At 59.0% G+C, this 20,543-nt stretch overlaps 1 protein-coding gene across 1 annotated transcript in view; it reads left to right on the top strand.

Annotated features, from left to right (window-relative positions):
* Positions 1-15,667, top strand: part of CSPG4 (chondroitin sulfate proteoglycan 4) — a 28,650-nt gene extending 12,983 nt beyond the window's left edge. Inside the window, exons 2-10 of the mRNA XM_087744943.1 lie at positions 766-929; positions 2,105-5,686; positions 5,988-6,467; positions 6,926-7,102; positions 10,761-10,959; positions 11,159-11,293; positions 11,457-11,611; positions 12,490-12,673; positions 12,972-15,667. Coding sequence (XP_087601069.1) covers positions 766-929; positions 2,105-5,686; positions 5,988-6,467; positions 6,926-7,102; positions 10,761-10,959; positions 11,159-11,293; positions 11,457-11,611; positions 12,490-12,673; positions 12,972-14,884 — 6,989 coding nt within the window. The 3' untranslated portion in view covers positions 14,885-15,667. The remainder of the gene's footprint in view (positions 1-765; positions 930-2,104; positions 5,687-5,987; positions 6,468-6,925; positions 7,103-10,760; positions 10,960-11,158; positions 11,294-11,456; positions 11,612-12,489; positions 12,674-12,971) is intronic.
* Positions 15,668-20,543: the final 4,876 nt, after the last annotated feature.

Genomic DNA, 20,543 nt, shown 5'->3' with positions numbered 1-20,543 from the left:
CCATTGCGCTGAGTTCCTGTAAGGCTGATGTATACTGGGCGTTGAACATGTTCCAGCTGCAGCTTCAGGCGCCCTGTTTGAGCCAAGGTTTCCGTATGGTCTCACATCCACATATGGATCGCAGGCACACGCATTTATTCCTCCAGCACTGACAGAGCAGCCACCTTCAGGGTGAACGTCAGCAATGTTTGGATGATATGGAGAGCTGTTAGAAAGCAGTGTAAAATAGGGAGAGGAGCAGAGCATGGTGTTGGCTGACCCAGCTGCATCCCCAGGGCTCCCACGCAGCACCTCTGTTCAGCAGCGATTGGCACCAGCCGGGGCATCCAGCCAAGGCACAACACAGCCACCACTGGAAGGGTTCATATTCCTCCAAAGGGAGACAGCTGTGACAGAAGTGGGAAAGACTCATTAGGGTAACGGTTTGCCTCCTAATGCTCAGGAACTCGGCCTGTTGATAGGTGCTACTGCATCTGGCCTAGCCACATAACGAGAAGGAAGGTTCCTCTAAATGCTGTGTGGGCAAGGAGAAACACAACCTCTGCCTCCACACACCCAGCCCCTAGAAACACCTTCCCCTAGAAAAATCAGAAAACAGACTCCCCTGAGGGTCTTTCCAGGCTGCTGGGCTCCAGGGCAAATGGGGAGCCCAGGAGGGGAAGGACTGATGGACAGGCTCAGGAGGTTCCAGATTCACAGCATCCACACAGATGGAACTTGTGGGGGGTGCCCTTCCCTCCCTGACCCCCTCCGTTTTCTCCCCAGCCTCTTTCTTCGGAGACAGCTTCGTGGAGATGCCGCTGGCGGACGCCTCGCGCACGGTGCGGCTCCACCTGCAGCTGTACACCAGCCAGGGGAGCGGGCTGCTCTTCCTGGCTGCTGGCCAGCCCGACCACCTCCTGCTCCAGCTGCGAGCCGGCACCCTGCAGGTTAGCACCCTGGCATCCCCACGCAGGCTGAGGTCTATGGGTCAGGGCTTCATCCCACGCAAGGATGAAGGGGCAGCACCTGAAAGCAGCAGCCCACGGGGCCAGACACAAGCATGGACAGCCGAGCGGTCAAGACCCCTGCCAGGGGATGTTAAAAGTTTACTAAGAGAGCGATCACAATCTTGGGAGAATCAGTTAAACACAGAGGAACAGGCTCCAGCTGGGAAGCTCCTCACCCACTGCCTAGGGTGATGCTGCGGAGCATGATGGAGACACCCAGACACCAACACCCCACGCACACTGCACAGTCAGGCATGGTGCACAGCACCCTTGGGGTGCAAGGGGTTAGTGAAGAGAAGGGATGAGCCGAGCTGATCCGAAAGGAGAGGTCTCCATCAGCAGACTCCCCCATCCCACCATGGGCCAAGCCCAGCTGGGGCATGGGAAGGGACAGAAGAATGAAATTCCCCTTTGTGGTTGTGGTGTTGGCATCCACCATGAAGGAAAAGAGCAGGGAGCATCCAAGGCACACGTCCTGCCTCTCCTGCAGCCTGGGCTGGGCCATCAACCACATCTAAACCGAAGCAGGAGAGCAAGTGAGCAGCTGGCCAGAGGTCTCCCTAATGCAGACCGTGTGTCTCAGGGTCCACCAGCTAACCCTCTACTTAGGCAGGCTCCAGGCTGCTGCTTGTGGGGAAGCAAAGCCTGCTATTTCCCCTGCCAGTTCCCAGGGCAAAGGCTGGAAGCAGCCCAGGCTGCAGGGATGGAGGGCAGCAGGCAGGCTGGGGCAGGGAAAGAGGAGCCAGCATCTGGCAGGGCTCCTTCATGGGGGGAGAGGGGAAGCCCAACAGTGGGGCAGCAGGACTGGGAGATGGAGGACCCCAGGGAAATAGCCCTGAGACTGGGGTTTGCTGAGAAAGAGTGAAAAAGGAGAGAAATGCAGAGAGCAGGACAGAGAAGGCATGCCCACAGGGGCATCTAGCTGGGGAGGGAGGAACACGCACAGAGGAGGAAGAGGGCAGGACTAATAGTAGTGAACAGAGGGACCAAAACACTTGTGAGCCCCCAGGTATAGTCCATGCTTCAGTAGGTATTTCTGGTAGGTGGAGAGGTGTCTCCTGTGCCACAGATAACACCTTGCTTGAGCTGAGCACTTTCCATGTCCTTCCCTGCAGGCCAGGCTGCAGCTGGGCTCAGAGGAGATGATGCTGCAGTCCCCAGCAGAGCTGCAGCTCAATAACCTGGTGGTGCACGATGTGGAGCTGCTGGTGGAAGACAGCAGGATGACGCTGACCATCGACGGCCTCTTCAACAGCTCTGTGGACATTGCAGGACCCATACGGGAGCTGGACATCCAGTACGGCCTCTATGCTGGCGGGACAGGCAGCCTTGACCTGCCGTACCTTGCCGAGGCCAGCTCACCCTTCAGAGGTTGCCTCCACTTAGTGACATTCAACGGCCTGGATGTCCTCTCCCCACTGTCCTCTGATGGCAGCTCCAAGATCTTCCACCAAGTCCAGGAAGGGTGCAGCACACAGTTCTCTGCGGAGCCTGAGGACCCCTTTGGGTTCCTGGGGCCACACTCCTACATTGCGTTTCCCACATGGGATGCGAGGGAGGAAGCAACCATCGAATTTGTGATAACGACGAGCATCACCCAGGCACCCCTCATCTACCATGCAGGGCTGGGGAATGACTTCTTCTACCTGGAGATCTCCAATGGGCGCCTGAGAGGGTTTGTTGAGAAGGGGAACGGCATCATCGTCCTGCACAACAACGTCTTCATCAGCGATGAGCAACAGCACTATGTCAAAGTCTACACGGACATCCACAAGTTTGAGATCCTGATTGATTACTATGCCTCATCCACATCCAACCGGGGCATCAACAACTACCTGGACCTTCAGGGAAACCTATTCATCGGAGGTATGAACGAAAAAGCTTTGCAAAGGCTGAGGGAACACCATCTTGCTTTCATCTCAGTGTGGACCATGACCAACAACTCGTTTGTTGGCTGCTTGGAGGACCTGCGGATAAACCTGCAGAGGAGGAGTCTGCAAGATGCCGTGATCACGAAGGACATCACATCAGGCTGTGGAAAGCAGGAGCACTACTGGGACTATGAAGAGGCATATGAGCAGGACGAAGCACCCACCTCCCCAACTCCAGATGTCTGGTCAGGAGCACCAGGCCTGGTGGTGGAACCGTGCCAGCCAGACAACAGCTTCCCGCCCGCCTTCGCCAACATCAGCAGGCTGCTGCACGTCAGCCCCCTCATTGTCTCTGAAGGGGGCACGGCCTATCTGGAGTGGAAACACGCCCAGCCAACGGTAGACTTGAGCCTTGCAAACATCCGGCAGTCCCAAATCCTCTTTAGCATCACCAACGACCCTAGGCACGGCCAGCTGGAGCTGGACATTCCTGGGTCCAGGAGCAGAAGGAAGTTCACCTTGTTGGACATTGTGAATCGTAAAGTCAGATATGTCCACGATGGCTCTGAGGGGCCCATGGACCAGCTGATGCTGGAGGTGACAGTGACTGCCCAGCAAGGGGTCCCAGAGTGCTTGCGGCAGGGGCAGATGTACCTGTTGCCCATCATGATCAGCCCCATCAATGATGCCCCACAGGTGATCTTTCCCAATGGGAACCACATGACAATCCTAAAGCACACACGGAAACACCTGACCACGGACATCCTGCAGGTTCTAGATGATGACACATCCTGTGATGACCTCGAATTCCAGCTGCATGGTGGCCAGCAGATGGAGGAGGGTTATGTGGAGTATGACTTTCACCCTGGAGTGCCCATCGAAGAGTTCTCCTGCAGGGACCTGGAAGCAGGCAACATAGTCTACGTGCACCAGAGTGGGATAAACTTACAGCTCACCTTGCAGGTGAGCGACGGCACAATCCCAAGCCCCATTGCCACCCTGAGGATCCTCGCCATTGACCCTGACATCCGCCTGCACAACAACACTGGCCTCTCTATCTCCCAAGGAGGGGCTGCACGCATTACTACAGCCAACCTGTCAGTGGAGACAAACGCCGTGAAACAACGGGTCACCATCCTGTATGTCCTCACAGAGCCCCTAAGGTATGGTGAGGTTCAGAAGCAAGGGAGTGTGGGAGGGGAATGGAAAAAAGTCGAGTCCTTCCACCAGCAAGACCTGGAGCAAGGGCGCATCCAGTATTTTAGCACAGACCCAGAGCACCTGCTGGAAGACGTTGTGGAGAAGCTGAGATTCAAAGTCCAGGTGGGGCAGAAGGTCTTGCAGAACAACACCTTTCTCATAAGGATTAAAAGAGCCACCATTAAGATGAGGACCATGGTCCCTCTCCAGATGAAGAACAAGCGACACAGAAATATCACCAGTAAGGAGATGGAGGCAATGTTGGAAGATCCAAACTCTGCCCCAGTCCCCTTCCACTACATGATAATCCAGGCTCCCAAAAAGGGAAACCTGGAGCTGCTCGGCAACAGACTGACTGAAGGCTTTGGATTTACCCAAGCTGACCTGCAAAGAAACCATCTGAGCTACAGCGTGACCATCAGGAACTCTCAGCAAGCTGAGGACACCTTCCAGTTTCGCGTCCACGCTGGCGAGCAGCACTCTCCTGTCTATACCTACACAATCAGCATTGGCGGGGACCCTGATGCACCAGCCCTGACCAACGTCCTCCTGACTGTGCCAGAAGGGGGGCAAGCCATCATCTCCAAGGACCACTTGTTTGTACAGAGCATGAACAGCATGGACTACCTCTACGAAGTGATTGAGGGACCAGCACATGGGAGGCTGGCCTGGGCTGCGTCCCATGGCTGGGCCTCCAGAGAGGAGATCACAGAGTTCACCAATGATGACATCCTCCACCACCGGCTGCTGTACCAGCACGATGACTCCGAGACACTGGAGGATGACATCCCTTTCGTAGCAATCAGGCGGGGCGAGGGCAGCACTGAGCCCGATGCAGAGGAGGTAAGAGGTGTTTTCAGGGTCTCCATCCAACCTGTCAATGACCACACCCCAGTCCAGGTGGTGAACAAGGTCTTCAATGTGGTGCGCAATGGACAGCACCTGCTGACAACAGATGACATTGCCTTCACCGACAAGGACTCTGGCTTCTCCGACACACAGCTAGTGCTGGCAAGGAAGGACATTTTGTTTGGCAGCATCGTGTCCGTTGACGACAGAAAACACCAGGTCTATCGGTTCACACAGGATGACTTGAGGAAGAAGAAGATCCTCTTTGTCCATTCGGGGGCTGACCGGGGCTGGATCCAGCTACAGGTCTCAGATGGCCTCCACCAAACCACGGCCCTCCTGGAAGTACAGGCATCAGACCCCTACATCAAAATAGTCAACAACACTGGTCTAGTCATCCACCAAGGCAGCCGAGGAAGCATTGACTCTTCTGTTCTCAACCTGGAGACCAACATGGACATCAGGTCAGATGAAGAGATACGGTTCCTGATAACGACCCCCCCAAGGTGGGGGACTGTGCTGAGAGGGGAGCAGCCAGTCATGGCCTTCTCCCAGAGGGACCTGCTAGCAGGAGACATTTCCTACCACCACAATGGGAGCAGGAACACCCGGGATGAGCTCCAGTTCACTGTAGAAGCAAATGAGGTGGCAGTGGAGGACACGCTGGCCATCAGCGTGTTCTTGGGCACCCATCCCAGCCCCCTGCACATAGTCAACCACAAGGAGATCCACATCTTCCAGGGGGAAGTAGCTGGGATCAAGGAGGAGTACTTACTGGTGAGTATCCCCTTCTCTAGTCATTCCCCAAGCCCGCTTCACTTCCCTGGCCACCAAACCAGGACAGCCACTGGCGGGACTCCATTTTACTCCCACCTGCCCAGAGCAAAGGACGCGTGACGGTGTCAGGCTTTGCCCAGGGGCAGAGGGGGGCATTCAGGCATGGCCTCAGCAAGAAGGTGACTCTTGCAGCTCATTCTACAGTAAAGCCTTGGGGGATTGCACAGCGGTGGGCTGTGGAGCAGCCCAGCCTCACAGGCACCAGCCCCCCACTCATGCCTTGTCTCTCCCACACTCCCAGGTAACCCACGAAGAGATCCCTCCCCAAGACATAGTCTACCTGGTGAGCAGCCCCCCAGCCTCCGGCTTCCTGGCAATGCTTCAGCATGGCCAAGACTCGAATGAGCAGCCCAGCCTGGACCCCATCCAGTCCTTCACCCAGGAGGACATCAACAACGGCAGAGTCCTCTACCTCCACTCCAAGCCGGAGGAGGAGCGTGACCGGTTTGTTGTGGACATCACGGCCAGCGGTGCAGACCCACTGGAGGAGGTGGTGGTGAGCCTCATCGTGCTCCCCATCGCCGTGCCCCTGAACGTCCGCAACGTCACGGTGCCAGGAGGTGGCTCCATCACCCTCTCCACAGGCATTCTCAATGTCCCCAACGCATACTTCACAGCTCTCGGCATGGAGTTCAAGGTGCTCGAGCCCCCCCGGTTTGGCACCCTCCTGAACAGCAAGCGGCCTGAGGACGGCGGGCTGCGCAGCTTCACCTGGAGCGAGGTAGAGCAGCCATAGGTGCCCGCTTGCCCACCATGCTGCCTTCCCAGGGGGTTTGGGAAGAGCCCTGGGGCGGGCTCCAGGCCCTAACAGCAGTGGGAGGCTGGGGAGGACTGTGGGCCTCATCTCCCCATCAGAGATATTTGCCCTTGGGATGGAGGAGTTTGGGGTGGTGGGTTTGCCCTGTGGGCAGGGAATGCATCAACCCCCAAGGTGTGTTTAAATGTCCCTGGGGATACAAGGTGGGAATGCAGGCAGAGCACCCACTCTAGGGTCCAGGTCTGTTTCCCATGGGGATCCTCCTCCCTGTATTTGTGCTGGATCCATCCTGCAGGGATGCCCCAGAGCAAGTAGTAGGTGCCCAGCTCCCTCCCTCCTCCCAGGCTGGTGCACAGGTCCCCTCCCCAGCGGGGCCAGTGGCCACTCTCCTCCCAGGAGGGTCACCGGCCCCTGCCCTGCAGGTGGAGAACCAGCAGATCCAGTACAGGCAGGACGGCCCCCGGGCCCAGGCCGACAGCTTCACCCTCCTGGCCAACGCCTCCGCGATGGACCGGCAGAGCCAGCCCAGGACCCTCTTCATCACCATCCTGCCCCGCAGCTCCAAGGGGCCCCGGCTGAGGGTCAACGCCGGCCTGCAGGTAAGGGCGGGATGCCACGGGGATGGGCGGCCACCCCAGCGGGCCCTGGGTGCTCAGCGTAGGCCACCCCAGGGCTGGCCAGCCCAGCGTGGGGACAACGCGGGACCCACTCCGAGCCTGGTCTCGCCCCGCCGGGAACGTGGGCACGGCAGAGCCGGGGTGCAGACCACAGGCAGAGGCAGCGACGGGCCCCGGGGAAGGGGGGCGGTTTCCCGGCGGGGCGAGGCTTTGCAGGAGGCGGGGACCGGGCTGCCCCCGCCCCTCCACCGCGTCCCTCCCCGCCGCCGATGCCGAAACCGTCCGCAAGGTGGCAGCATCGCCCCGCAGCATCGCCCCGGCCCTCCGGCACCACCGGCTCGGCGGAGCCGGGCTGCCACGGCGGCAGGCAGCTGCCTGCTGGCAGGCAGGGCAGGCCGGCGGCGGCTCCTCGCCTCCCCCCTTCTGCTCGCCCTTCCCCGGGTCCCGGGATAATGCCCGGGAGCACGAAGAGCAGCTTGCCCGTTTCATCGGCACAGATTGGAAATAATTAATTAGGCAGCCCCCACGCTTCTCCTTGTGCCCAGCTTTCCCATCCCCTCTGCAGCAGCATGTGTTGCAGGAGATAATGAATGCCCGTATCAGTACAGTCAGAAGCAGATAGGTCTCACCTGCTGCTGGAAGTCCCACCTTCTGTTTCAGATACCTCCCTGCCCCGTTCAGGATCACTAATGCAAAACTGCAGCAGAGAAATTATTAGAAGACATGCAGGAGTGCTAGCCCGGCAGGATCATTCCCCCCAACCCATCCTCACCCATCCCAGGATTTCCCAGGCTGGCAGCAGGGAAAGCAGCCCCTTCCATCGGGATCATCACACCAGGATCATCACAGTGGCTTTGGGAAGGTGTCTGGGAGCCTGGGCTCTGGAGGACATGCCCAAAGGGAGGGTGCGGGCCAGGCACCACCCAGAAGCAGGGAGAGGGGCCAGGGCTGCCAGCAAAGCTTGGGGGTGCCCCCATCCACAGCCAGCCCTGGCTCCATACCTGCCCACGCTACCCTCAGTGACACCCCCAGCCCAGGTAACTCAGGCCCCTGCTAGCAAATCCCTTTTATAGTGCATTAAGTGGTGCCTCCATGATCTGCCCCAGCTGTGCCAAAATCCTGCACTCCCGACAGAGAAAGGTTAACCCCTCGGCTGCTGAGCCCACGGCAGCCCCCCCGTCCCCACTCCAGAGGCAGAAAGGCTCCTCCCTGCTCGCTGAGGACAACCACATCCCGAAAGGGCTGCTCCGGGCTGGCTCTGGCAGGGTGGGCCCGAGGCAGGGGAAGCAGGCAGAGCAGGCAGCTCGGTCCCCGGTGCCAGGCACCCTGCCCGGGGCGCGGGCAGATGCACACAGCCAGCCCTGGGCAAAGCAAGGAGGAGGCTCCCTCCCTGCCTTATTTCTAGCGAGCCCATTAGCCCAGTGATTGCAAGGCATTTAGAGAAGCATGTCCTTCCCTCCCAGCCACGGTGCTAAAAAAAGGGTGAAAAGAAAGAAAAAGGTCCCAAAATAAACTCTGAGGCAGCGGCCCATCCGCCTTTCCATTGCGATTCCCCCTGGCCCTGGGAGGGGTAATCACAGCCGCCCGGCTGCCCGCAGGAGGGGCTCTGGAGCTGGGAAAGGCTCCCCGCTCCGAGCAGGAGCAATGCTACAGCAACTCAGGGCTCAGGAGGGGCCCGGCCCTGCTGTGTTTGTGCTCTGGCGAGAGATGACTTCAGCGTTTAAAGGTCAGGCCGGGTCCAGGAGAGAGATTGCACAAAGCCTTCCTCTGCTGCCTGCGCCTGCCAGCGCTGGGGGTGCAGAGTCCACGCAGGGCTGGGGAGATAACGGGCAGGGTTCAGACCCTGAAGTGGGACCCCCTTGAAAGGGCCAGGCAGATTTGCCCCAAGCAACTTTTTGGGTTGCATCAGGAGAAGGGATGGCTGGATGCCACAAGAGAAAGGATTCCACAGCTGCACCAAAACACACAGCCATGCTCCCGGCGCTGTTTCGCTGCCTCCTCGCACGCTCTCCCAGAGAGCAGAGGCGACACGGAGGCTGAGCAAACATAATAAGCCAAGTAAGCAAGAGCAGGAACCAGGTGGAAGGCTTTAATAATTCAGAGAGGACGGGGAGCGTGACGAAGTGGGTCAGCCTCGGAAGGTGCAGGCTCTCAGTGGTGAGCAAAGCCACTCCAACCACGACATGTGCTCATCCCCAGTGGGCAGCGATGCCCCGGGGCTGCCAGTCCCCCCTGCCTGCAAAAACTTCTCTGGGCTTTGACCATGGGGAGTTTTCCTTGGCACCGAGCCCCAGGTGTGACTGCAATTTCACCAGGTGCTGAAGTGACCTGGCTGTGGGTGCTGGGGCTGGGGAGCAGCCTGAAAACCTCAGTGCACGCACGGCAGAGCAGCAGCTCCCATGGTGAGGGCTTCAGCTCCCGCACCAGCCGTGTGTCCAGCAGCGCTTCCCCTATCCCGACTCTCCAAAGCTGTGTTTTCTAGCCTGCCTCCCACCATCCCACGGGGACTGCCGAGGGATTTAATTTCACTGTCGGCACCAACACCCACTCAAGAAATGTTTTGGGTTAGGCCAGCAGAAAACAGCAGAAAAGGGCTCATCTAACCCAGCACGGCCAGCTGAGCAGCTCCTCCAGCGCCCGGGGGTTGTCTTGTGGGTTTGCAGAATGCGGGCCAGGCTTGCGATGCCATGGGATGCAGCGCATCCTGCCCCTCTGCCCTGCACGAGCTGCGGGAAGACTCCGTCCACGCACCCTGAGATTCTGGGGCATCCTGAGGGCAAAAGGCAGCTCTGGGGATCATGGGCAGAACCCTTCTGGCAGTGCAGGATTCATCCCTGTGGTCTGCCGAGACTGAGATACGGCACAGGATTAGGAGCAGGGAAAATTCTTGCCTCCAGCTGGAGAGGGGAGATGCCAGAGCTTTGGGGTGGCAGCATCCGTGGGGGCCGGTGGGCACCGCTGGCCGGGGAGGGGAAAAGCAGCCCTGGGAAGCTTCACAGTGGCCCTGAGCTCGGCTGCATACTTGTCATTCCTGGAGGGTTTGCTGGGTCTGCTCGTGGCCTCGCTGCAGCCTTGCGAGGGGGCGGTGGGAAGGGTGCTTTGCCGGGAGCAGGAGCTAGGAGAAACACCCAGCTGGGGAGAGATGGGGCTGCAGTCATCACGTACACAGCAGCAGCTCAGGGAACAAGTTCAGGGCTCGGGGACCCCACAGAAATCTCTTCTTCTGCAGAGCAATGGAGAGAGACACATCAAAGGCACAGCCTCTGTGCCAGCCCCACGAGCCGTGCCAGCCCCACGAGCCGTGCCAGCACTGTGCCTTCTTCCATTTCCAGCACTTGGGGAAACTGGGCATGGAGAGGCAAGCCCTCCCCTGTCCTGCGCACACCATGCAGATGCACAGACCCAGTGGCACGGCACATGCCGGCTGGCACGGCAGCGGTGCAGGGTGACAGAGGGCTGGGAAGAGGCCAGACGATGGGGCATCACCTGGCACACGGCCAAGGCATCCTTGTTGGGCTGGGATGTGCTCAGGCACCCAGCAAAGTGGTCTGAGCTGGGACAGGGTCCAGAGCAGGCTGGGGAAGGGGACAGAAGTGCTGGGGGCATCCTAGGGGGATTACAGCCTCTCCCTATCCCCCAGCTGCGGGAAGGCACCACAGCTGCCATCAGCCCCCACATCCTGAGCGCTGAGGATGAGGACTCCCCAGCAGAGGAGGTGACCTACTCCATCCAGCCCCCGGCCAACGGGAAGGTTGTGCTGAGGTCTGCGCCTGGTGCTGAGGTCCAGCGGTTCACCCAGGCCCAGATAAACAACGGCCTCATCCTCTTCGTGCACCAAGGTAGGGCAGAGCTGAGGTGCCCCAGCCCCCTGGCGTCACCCCCTGCCCAAAGGAGGGAAGGTGACTGGAGGGATGCACTGTGGCCACCAAGGCAGATGCTAACCCCATCATGCAGCACCCTGGTCCAAACTGTGTCAGGTTAATGGGGGGCTGCAGCCCCCCTGCTCCCCATAAATGCCCAGCTCTGTGCTTTCCGCAGGACCCCTGGATGGGGGCTTCACCTTCGACCTGTGGGATGGTGAGAACCTGTCTCCTGGGCACTTCTTCCTTGTCAGGGCCCAGAGAGAGCCCCTCATCAGCCTGGCCAAGAAGCAGAGCCTCACCGTCTGCCCAGGTGGGTATGGGCACATTCCCCTTGCTCCCAGTTCAATGGCAAATGGGGCCCTTGGACCCTTCCACCACCCCCTGCCCGAGCGCTGCCAAGAGATGCCCGTGGCAGAGGCTGCAGGCAGGTGGTGAGGCAGCGGGTTGAAGTCCATACTGGATGTGTTTTCCAGGTGCCCTGCAGCCCATCACCAGCCAGAACCTGCAAGCAGTGAGCAACAGCCCCACTGGCTCCACCGCTCTGTACTACAGCATCGAGCAAGCCCCGCGCCTGGGCAGGCTGAGCACCTCCCGGGGGGAGGAAATCAGGAACTTCACCCAAGCCCAGGTGAGCTTTCGCCTCCCCTAGCCACCCAGGATCCCAAGGCAAAGCCCTCCATCACCCCCCACCGCAGCCCAGGGGTCCCAGCCCAACCCCACTGCCACCATGGGCAGAGGCACCTGATCCCTGGCAGGAGGCAGAGCAAGGCTGCAGCCACACTGTGACTTTCCCAGCTCTGCCAACGGCTGCTAAGAGGGATTAAGAGCTGCTGCCCCAGCACCGGCTTTACCATGGCCCCCAGCCTTGGATTTAGTGCTGGAGGAGGCTCAGGGAGTTAAAATCCCCTTTTCTTAGGCTACCTCTCTGCTGCAGACCCAGCCATCCTGGCTGCTGCCTAAGGCAAGGGCCAAGCATAATGCTTTCACCCCAGCTCCAAGCAGGTCCTTGCTACCACGCTTCTACACAGCCAGGCTTTTGCAGAGCACGGCGAAGGGCTTATTTCTGACCCTCCCTCAGAAGCACACAGGTTTGCCCACCCTGCAAGCTCTCCCATGCTGTGCTCACCCTCAGAGGCAGCCTGGCCTGACTCTTGGAGGATGCTGAGAAAGCTCAGCCCTTCCTCTGAGCCTCAGTTTCCCCAATTGCTGGACAGAAACATCCTGACAGAGAGGCACCATGAGCTCTCAGTGGTGGCTACCATGCCATGGCTGGTGATGATCCCCATTTCTTACCCAATTAGGGCTTGGCTGCTCCTTCCTACAGCCAAGACAAGAGCTCGGGGCACAAACAGGGGCTCTAACACAGTGTCACCAAAGTCCCCACTGGTGCTACAGTACCCATCACACCAGAGATAAGACAGACGCACCCATCTCCCACATGGTATCACCCACTCTGAGTATTTATGTTGCCATTTAGCAGAGCACATTGAGTTTTTTTTATTTTAGGTGGATAGTGGGTTGATTTTCTACCAGCATGAGATGCCAGAGAAGCCCTTCTGGCTCACCCAAGATGCCATCCGCTTCCGTGTGGTCGCTCCCACAGCCATCTCAGACTCCTTCATCCTCCTCGTGCTGATCTCCTTCGAGGCCAGGTGTCCCCAGCGCTCAACTCAGTTATGGAGAAATGCAGGTAAAGAAGGAAGGGAGAAGAAATGGGATTGTGCAAGATTCAGGAGTGCTTGTTTGTCTGAAGAAGACACCACCGTGCAATTTCCAATGGCCACCCAAGCACAAGCTCTGATATTATATCAAGCAACATCTAAAATTGCATCCATCCTTTTGCTGTCTCTCTGTGCAAGTCCCAGTTGCCTTCTCATCCCTCTCCATTTCTTTGCAATCCTTTTTCTACTATACCTCACTCTCCTCTCCAGCAGATCCTGGTTCTTCCTAGGGATGACAGACCTTTGCATTTTCCTTTTTCCCCCCAGGTCTCCAGCTCGCAAGGGCTCAACAGGAAGAGATAGACACCTCAATGCTGGATGCTTCCAACCTCCTAAGCCAAATCCCGGTCCCCGAGAGGGCTGCACATGATGTTATCTTCCTGGTGACGGGGCTGCCAGCTCATGGGCAGCTCTTGGTGGCTGGTGTGCCCCTGCAGCAGTCACGGCCATTCTTCCTGCAATCAGACCTGACCACGGGGCGCCTGGCCTATGCTCATGGTGGAGACAGTGTCTCTGATGACCATTTCAGATTTAAGGCTTGGCTCTGGCCCCGGCTGCAGCAGTCCATCCGTCCTCCACAGGAAGGGGTGGTCATCTCTGAAGCTTTCAATATAACAGTGACCAGCAGCAGCAACAAGCCACCGCAGGTGGTGAAGCGGCAAGAAGTGCTGCGGGTCCCACCAGGCTCTGTGGTGATCTTGTCCCAGGAGTACCTGGATGTAGCAGACCCATCGGGGTCTCCAGAGGAGATGGTGTACAGTGTACTCCAGAGACCTCTTGCTGGCCACCTGGCCAACACACGCAACCCACAGGAGCCCATCAACCGCTTCACCCAAGCAGATGTCAATGCAGGCCACGTGGTGTTTGTTGCCACTGGGAGCCATGCCCCAGGGTCCTTAGCCCTGAGCCTCTCCGATGGCCACCACCCACCCACTTTGACCTCACTGGAAATCGAGGTGCTGCCTGCAGCGAGTACTGCTGCCAGCCCAGTGCTGCTGGAGGTGCCCCAAGACCTGAACAGGGCCTTGGTGTCCCACCATCACCTCCTAGGAGCCACACAGCTGGGGGCAGGCAATGCCCTGTACAGGATCACCAGGGACCCAAGGTTTGGCCAAGTGCAGGTCAACCGAAAGCCAGCGCTGGGCTTCTCACAGAAGCAGCTGGACCGTGGAGAGGTGACGTTCACCTTCACCGACCTCACCTCTCCTGAGGACAGCTTCCAGTTCCTTGCCATGTCACGGGTAGCCAACAGGACTGGAGTGGTAAACGTGACTGTCCGCGCCTTGGTGAAGGCTCAGCCGGGCAGTGTGTGGCCCAAGGGCACCACGGCCCTCCTGGACACCAGCATCCTTGATGCCAGCGAACTGGCCAACCGCACCAAGAGCATCCCAGTCTTCAAGATCCACAGGGCGCCCCGTGGCAGCCGTCTTGTGAGGGTCTCCAGGGACACAGGACAACCAACCACACTGATCAAGACCTTCAGCCAGAGCGAGCTGGAGCAAGGGCTGGTGGGGCTGGAGGTGCTGGACACTGGGGAGACTGACCAGCCCCTGCAGAGTGACAGCTTCGTCTTTAAGCTGGTGGCTGCCGGCGTGCCACCAGCTCTGGCATCACTGGGGTACAGCATTGAGCCCTACAATGCCTCAAAAGCCTACAGCGTCACCCTGCTCACAGCCCCCCTGGCACCCTCGCCGCTGGTGCCCCAGCCCCAGGGCACGGCACGGAGCAGCCCCAATGCCAGCGAGCTGGGCATGCCCCCAACTGCCTGGCTGGGCCCCGGTGCTACCACCAGCCCCAGCCCCGTGGAGGGGGGCACCTTCCTTAGCTTCGTCGAGGCCAACATGTTCAGCATCATCATCCCCATCTGCCTCATCTTCCTCCTGCTGGCCCTCATCCTGCCGCTGCTCTTCTACCTACACAAGCGCAACAAGACAGGGAAGCACCACGTCCAGGGCACCCCCTCCTCCAAGGCCAAGAACGGGGCCGTGCCAGACCAGGAGACCTTCCGGAGGACGGACCCCAACCAAGGCATCCCCCTAACGACTGTCAATGCCCTGGAGGACAAGGACATGGGTCCCCCCCCCCAGGGCACAGGTCCGGGGGCACCGCCGGACCCTGAGCTCCTCCAGTACTGCCGGACTTCCAACCCCCCCTTGAAAAACAACCAGTACTGGGTGTGAAGGGCTCAGGCGTGGGGTGACGAGACCACCTGGGGGTCCAGACCCTCCCGGAGCACCACTAGCCACCTCCTCCCAGCTCTCCTCCTCCTCCCTGGGAGCTGGCATCCCACAGATGCAGGAGGACCCTGGGGATACGGGGGCTGCCGGTCCGGCCCACCTGGGAGCCCTAAATCTCCAGGTGGCTTTGGGCAGGGGAGGGGGGCACTGCATAGGCAAGTGGGGACAGGCGAAATGCCTGAGCATCCCTGGGGATCCCTGACTTTGAGTGCTCATTTGGACCACCTAATGGTGGCCACAGTGCTGAAGGGGACCTGATGGCACCAGTCCCCACCGAACCATCAGTGGCTCCTCCATGGGCAGCACTGATCACCATGAGGCTGTTTGCCACAGCTCTCTGCGCACGAGGGAGGATGAGGAGTGGCTTGGGCTGAGTCAGGCTGGGGATGAAGCTGCCCAAATCCCCCAGGGCTAGGCGGGCTGAGACACTGGAGCGGAGGCTCGGAAAAAACTCCGTGGCTGATGCCAGGGGAATTTAAGGAGTCTCCACCCACTTGGAAAAAAACTGCCTCGCTCTTTCTCTGCGTGCTTGCTGTGTGTTTCATAAAGCAGATTGCACCGAGCCCCGGGGGGCTTGCAGAACAGGTAGGATGCCCTCGGCAGGGAGGGATGGCAGGCGCTCACCTGGGCAGTGTGAAACCAGAGAGGGGAGCGGAGAACAAGAGCCAGTGCAGCTTTCCACTGTATACTCCAGTACAGCAGACATAAACCAAATAAGTGCCTTTTCCGAGGAGCATCATGGTTTTCATAAGCCATCTCCCTTGTGTCGCCGCTCCTTGCCAGGCCTGTTTTAAGCCCAGTGAGCTGCCGAGCGACATTTGGAGGTAATGGACCAAATTCTGGGCTCTTGCTCAAGTTTTCCCCAGCCTGGAGTCCTAAAAACTTAAATAGAAATTATCTGAGGAAGAGCAGAGGAAAAACTGAGCGCTGAGCTCAGGATGGGACCCAACAATAATACCCTGCATTGCTGCAGCTGGGAAGCTCATCACAGGGCACATCGCACTCTCACAACACCGATGGGAAGCCGAGTTGAGCCCCCAGGGACCACAGGGGATGCGTCACACGTGCACCCCTCTCATCCAGGGTAAAATCCATCCCTAGTGTCAATGCACGATCCCACCTCAAACCACCACCCCGGGACAGTCCCACCCCAAGGCTCCAGAAGAGCCAGGATGTTTGCTTGGACCACGCCAGTTTTCCTGGCTGCGTTTATGGTGCCAAATGTTTGCCGAGTGGTAAATCGCACCTGCCCTGCTCCAGCTGGCGGGTGCCAGCACATCCCACCAGGCACCCACAACCATCAGGGTGCAGGCAGGCACCCCCCACCCGTGTGTGCCCCAGCCCCGACCTGCCCCATGGTGCGGGCGAGATGGGGCACGGCGGAAGCAGCCCCAGCACCTCCCAGCCCTCTTGGCCCAAGGCAGCCTGTGCCATGGGTGCCAAGCCTGCGCACCACTGCCTCCTTCCCTGCTGCAACCTCCTCGCCTCCAAAACCCTCCTCCTGCCGCATCCGGAGGGGGAAAAATAATGTTTCCTTCTGCTCAGAGGCAAATCACATCCTCTCCCCTCTGTAAAATAGGGACAGTGTGACCAGGCTGCCCACGCCATGGCTCAGAGCTTGCCATGGAGGATCTTGCCGGGGCGGTGCTGCTCCTGAAAGGCCGGGACAACCTCTCCCCACAGAGCAGAGGGAGTGCCATCGCCTCCCTCCCTCTTCCAGATTAACCCCAGCCCTGTGCCTTCCCTGTCACATTCAAACAAGCACATTTATTATTATCTTTGCTAAGTACATACCCCCCAGCAAGGGATGGAGGTTTGCAGGGAAGCCAGGGCATCCACTGACGGCCCCTTTTGAAGCATCCGTCATGTTTTCCTTTTGAATGATTTTCACCTCGTGCCCAGGGAGTAAATAGAAAGAACGTGGCCTATTTTGTAAGGAGCATTGAAAGCAAAGCAGGTTATTTTTAAGGCTTGCGGTTGTATTCCCGCTGCTGGGAAACATCCACTTCCCAGGGTCAGGGGAGGACAGGCAGTAACCTGGAAGACACCAGCATGGATTGCGGTTCTCCAGGGCCAAGCTCTGCTGGCAGGGTTCAGATCCTGAGCAAAGCTGCTGGCTCTGCTTGGGTTATTCGGGGTTTGCAGCAGGATGGCCGGGGCAGGATCAGGCCCAGCCTTGGTGCTGCCCACTGCCAGCAACCCACCTGGGGAAGGGCTGAGGGTCCAGGGGCGCTCCTGCCCAGCCATGGAGAAGACTTAAACCACAGCCTAAACAATTTCAAAAGTTTCCTGGCCAGACCCTTTGGCTTCCCTGCATCAGGAGCCGGCACAGCATCTGCCTTCCTTGGAGCCCTGCAGGCTCTGTGCCCGGCCAGGGCACGGCACCGAAGCTGCCTGCTCATGCGGAGGTGCGGCCTCCCCTCCTCATCCCAGTTTGGGCCAGAACCACTCTGATCTGGGAGGTTTTGGGGGTGACAGGAGCTAGGCTGCACCCTTCCCTGCCAAGCTGGTTATAAAGCTTGCAGAGATTTAGGGAAGATGCTCACAGCTGCTCTGCCAGATGTGCTGTTCCCCCCCCAAGGCAGGCCAGATGTACACAGCTGGCTGACAAGAGCCAGCCATGCCCATGAACTCACATGCCCTATTCTCAGGGAGCTGCTGCCCGGTCTCCCCCCAGCACCTCCCCACCTTGTCCCACAACTACAGCTGCTGGTGTTTCCCCAGGCTGGGCACACCCTGGGCATCTCACACCTACATCCCTCCTCTGCCTTCCACCCATGGTTTTAAAATAGGAAAAGCCACCCAGAGCAAGACTGCTGTCCCCAGGGAGCCCCTGCCCCAGGACATGGCCAGGGCCATTTCTTCTGCAGCACCACCAGCCGAGCTCCCTGGCTCACCCCAACCCTGCAGGCAGGGAACCTGCACCCACAGTGGGGTGGGCATCTCCCCCCAGTCCTGCTGTGGGAGAGGGGGTCCCTGGTGGGTGCTGGTACCAGGAAGGCATTGTTGTGCCCAGCCTGTGAGTGCAGAGAAATGCAGGGTGGGGGTGGAGTGGGGACATCAGGCGTGGGAGCACCAGGAAAGGCAGAAAAGGGGCTGTAAGAAGGTGCCGAGGGCACTTGGATCAACAGTTCATCAAGACCCCCATGTATCTACATGCAGCTTCTGAGGACCCCCCGATCAGGAAATAAAAGGCAGGTCAAGAGGACAGCCAGCCCACAGCCAGGCTAAAGCAAAGCTTCAGGTCACTAAAGGAAACCATGGGGTAGCAGAAAGCAGGGCAGGAGCCAGAAGACACCCAGGTACAGGGACAAAGGACAGTGAGGAAGTTGCAGTGACTCACAGAGGTGTGACAGGACAGAGAAGACAGACCATACCTGCCACCACCTCCTCAATGGTAGGAAGAGGCATATCAAAAGCAAGGACATCAGCAAGTAGAGCCACCCAGGTGCGAGGATGACTCAATAGCTGGTGTCCCTCGTCCTCTGTGCCACCTCCAGACACCCTGAGGAAACCACCTGGGTAAAAGCCTGACCGCCAGATTACACAGGCGGTCACACACGGGCTCACAAGTGACAAAAATGCCAATGAGTTTCACTTCTATTTTGTTCCTAATTAAGAAGTCACCCTTGCTTTCTACAAGCCCCAGAAGCAGGGAGTTTCTCCTCCTCTGCAGCTGGATCCCAGGCAGGATGCAGCCTGGGCTGGATCAGTCGGGAAGTCCCTGCAGCCCTGCTGGGATTTCAGCCCAGGGCTGGGGTTAACGTCCTGATTTGAGCTCAGAACAGCCGAGGCAGGAGGAGCAGCGCTGTTGCATGGCTCAGGGAGAAGGCTGGTGCCCAGGCAGGCATGGCAGGGCCAGGCTGTCCCCAGCTGCGAGGAAGGGGCATGTTTAAATGATGCCCTGCTGCAGACTCCAGCCTGGAAGCAGCAAGGAGAAGGGAGTAAGAGCAATTTTCCTCCGCTGTTTCTTCAGCGGACCCACAGCACCTTTAAAGCAGCTAGGAAACCTCCTCTTGGGTTACCCAACACCCCCCAGAAGCCTGGCCCTGTCCTGTGCTGGCCACGGATGGAAGCACTGCAGCAACGCAAAGCTTGCCCAGGCCACACGTAACTGCTTTGGGAAGAGAGAAGGAGACCATAACCCCGTGGCCATCTCCCAGGCGTCACATCTGCGGCAGAGTGGATCCGACACCTTTCCTGGGTTAATGATGATACCAGCACCATGGTACCAGCTCAGGCAGAGCCAGCACTCGGCAGGAGCTGGAGACACCAGGGCTCAGAGGTGGGGATGAACACAGAGCAGGAGGGGAGTCTGTCACAGCTCCGGTGACATGAACCAGTTTCCAGGCACCTATTCAAATGCAAACAAACAATAGGCCAAGCAGGTTTCTTTCAGCAGCCACCCAGGGCAGATAGGATCATTTGGCTTTGAAACCCTACCCGCAAGCTTTTGCCATGCAAATGCAGGGCTTCAACAAATGAGGGACTTTACTCCCAGCCACACTTCAGGCCAGCACATCCAAGCCCTGCACAGGAGACTGGGACCCATGCAAGCATCACGCCCCCAGCCTCCAGACTCCTCCGCTGCTGTGACAACGTTGTCCACATTGCTCCTGGGGACAGAGGCGCAATGAGCACATGAACCCCCAAAGCTCACGCAGGCAGCCCCACTCTGTTTTTTGGGGGCAAAGCATGGTCCCAGGGCTCCTGCCTTCCTGTCCCCATCCCAGCCCCCCCCCCCCCGGCAGCTCTCACCAGCCCCAGGAGATGCTCAGGATTTTGCTGGGAGCCAGGAGACACGTGCTGGGGTCCCCTCAGGGGGCACAGGTCACGCTCCCTGATGGCAGGCGATGAAGCAAGGTCTCCAGGAGACCCTACCTAGGAGGGCAGGAGGACACCTATTTCTCCCAAGGCAGGTGAAGGACCTGACCAGCGGTAGCCAGGAGCTGCCCCATGCAGGAAACTTGGAGCCAGACCTCAGGGCGACTGCTGCATATGTGATAAGGCTCAGCACCTCCACTTGGCTCCAAGCCGAGCCCAGCATCCCAAGATGCCGGGAGCCCTCCCTCCCTGCTAGGTGCCTGCCTGATTTCAGCAGGCCATGCCCACAGCCTGCAGAACAGGCTCAGCTGCCAGCCAGCCCGGCAGGACAGGACAGAGACTAGGGGGAAGGGCAGGCTGCAGGCACATCACCCTAGGAGCACCTCCCAGGAGGTGGGGACAACAAATCCATGCAGGGACAGGGCTGTCCCCAGCAGTCTGGCATCCCCCACCACCTTGCCCACCCGAGATAAAACTTCCCAGGCCTTGGCAAGCAGAGGAAGGGATGGAGAGATGAGGACCTAGACACCAAAAAGCATCCCCCAGGCAGCTGCTGCCTGCCACGGCTCTGCAGCCTGGCTGTTGATTTAAATTCAAGCCAGATCGAGCCTAACCTCCATTTCCACACCCAGCAACTCCAAGGCAGACAGACAATGACGGAGGGACAATCACATCCCAGAGCCTGGGCTCTCCACCCCTCCTGCAACAACAACACACCCAGAGACACAGCTCCTCGGCAGTGCAGGACCTACCTCCCCAGGCTCAGCACCTTCCCAGG

This window comes from Nipponia nippon, unplaced genomic scaffold (genome assembly GCF_047370975.1).
Source record: "Nipponia nippon isolate SJK-2023a ecotype South Korea unplaced genomic scaffold, ASM4737097v1 scaffold_9, whole genome shotgun sequence".
Classification (NCBI taxonomy): Eukaryota; Metazoa; Chordata; class Aves; order Pelecaniformes; family Threskiornithidae; genus Nipponia; species Nipponia nippon.
This window is presented reverse-complemented; position numbering and strand designations above follow the sequence as displayed.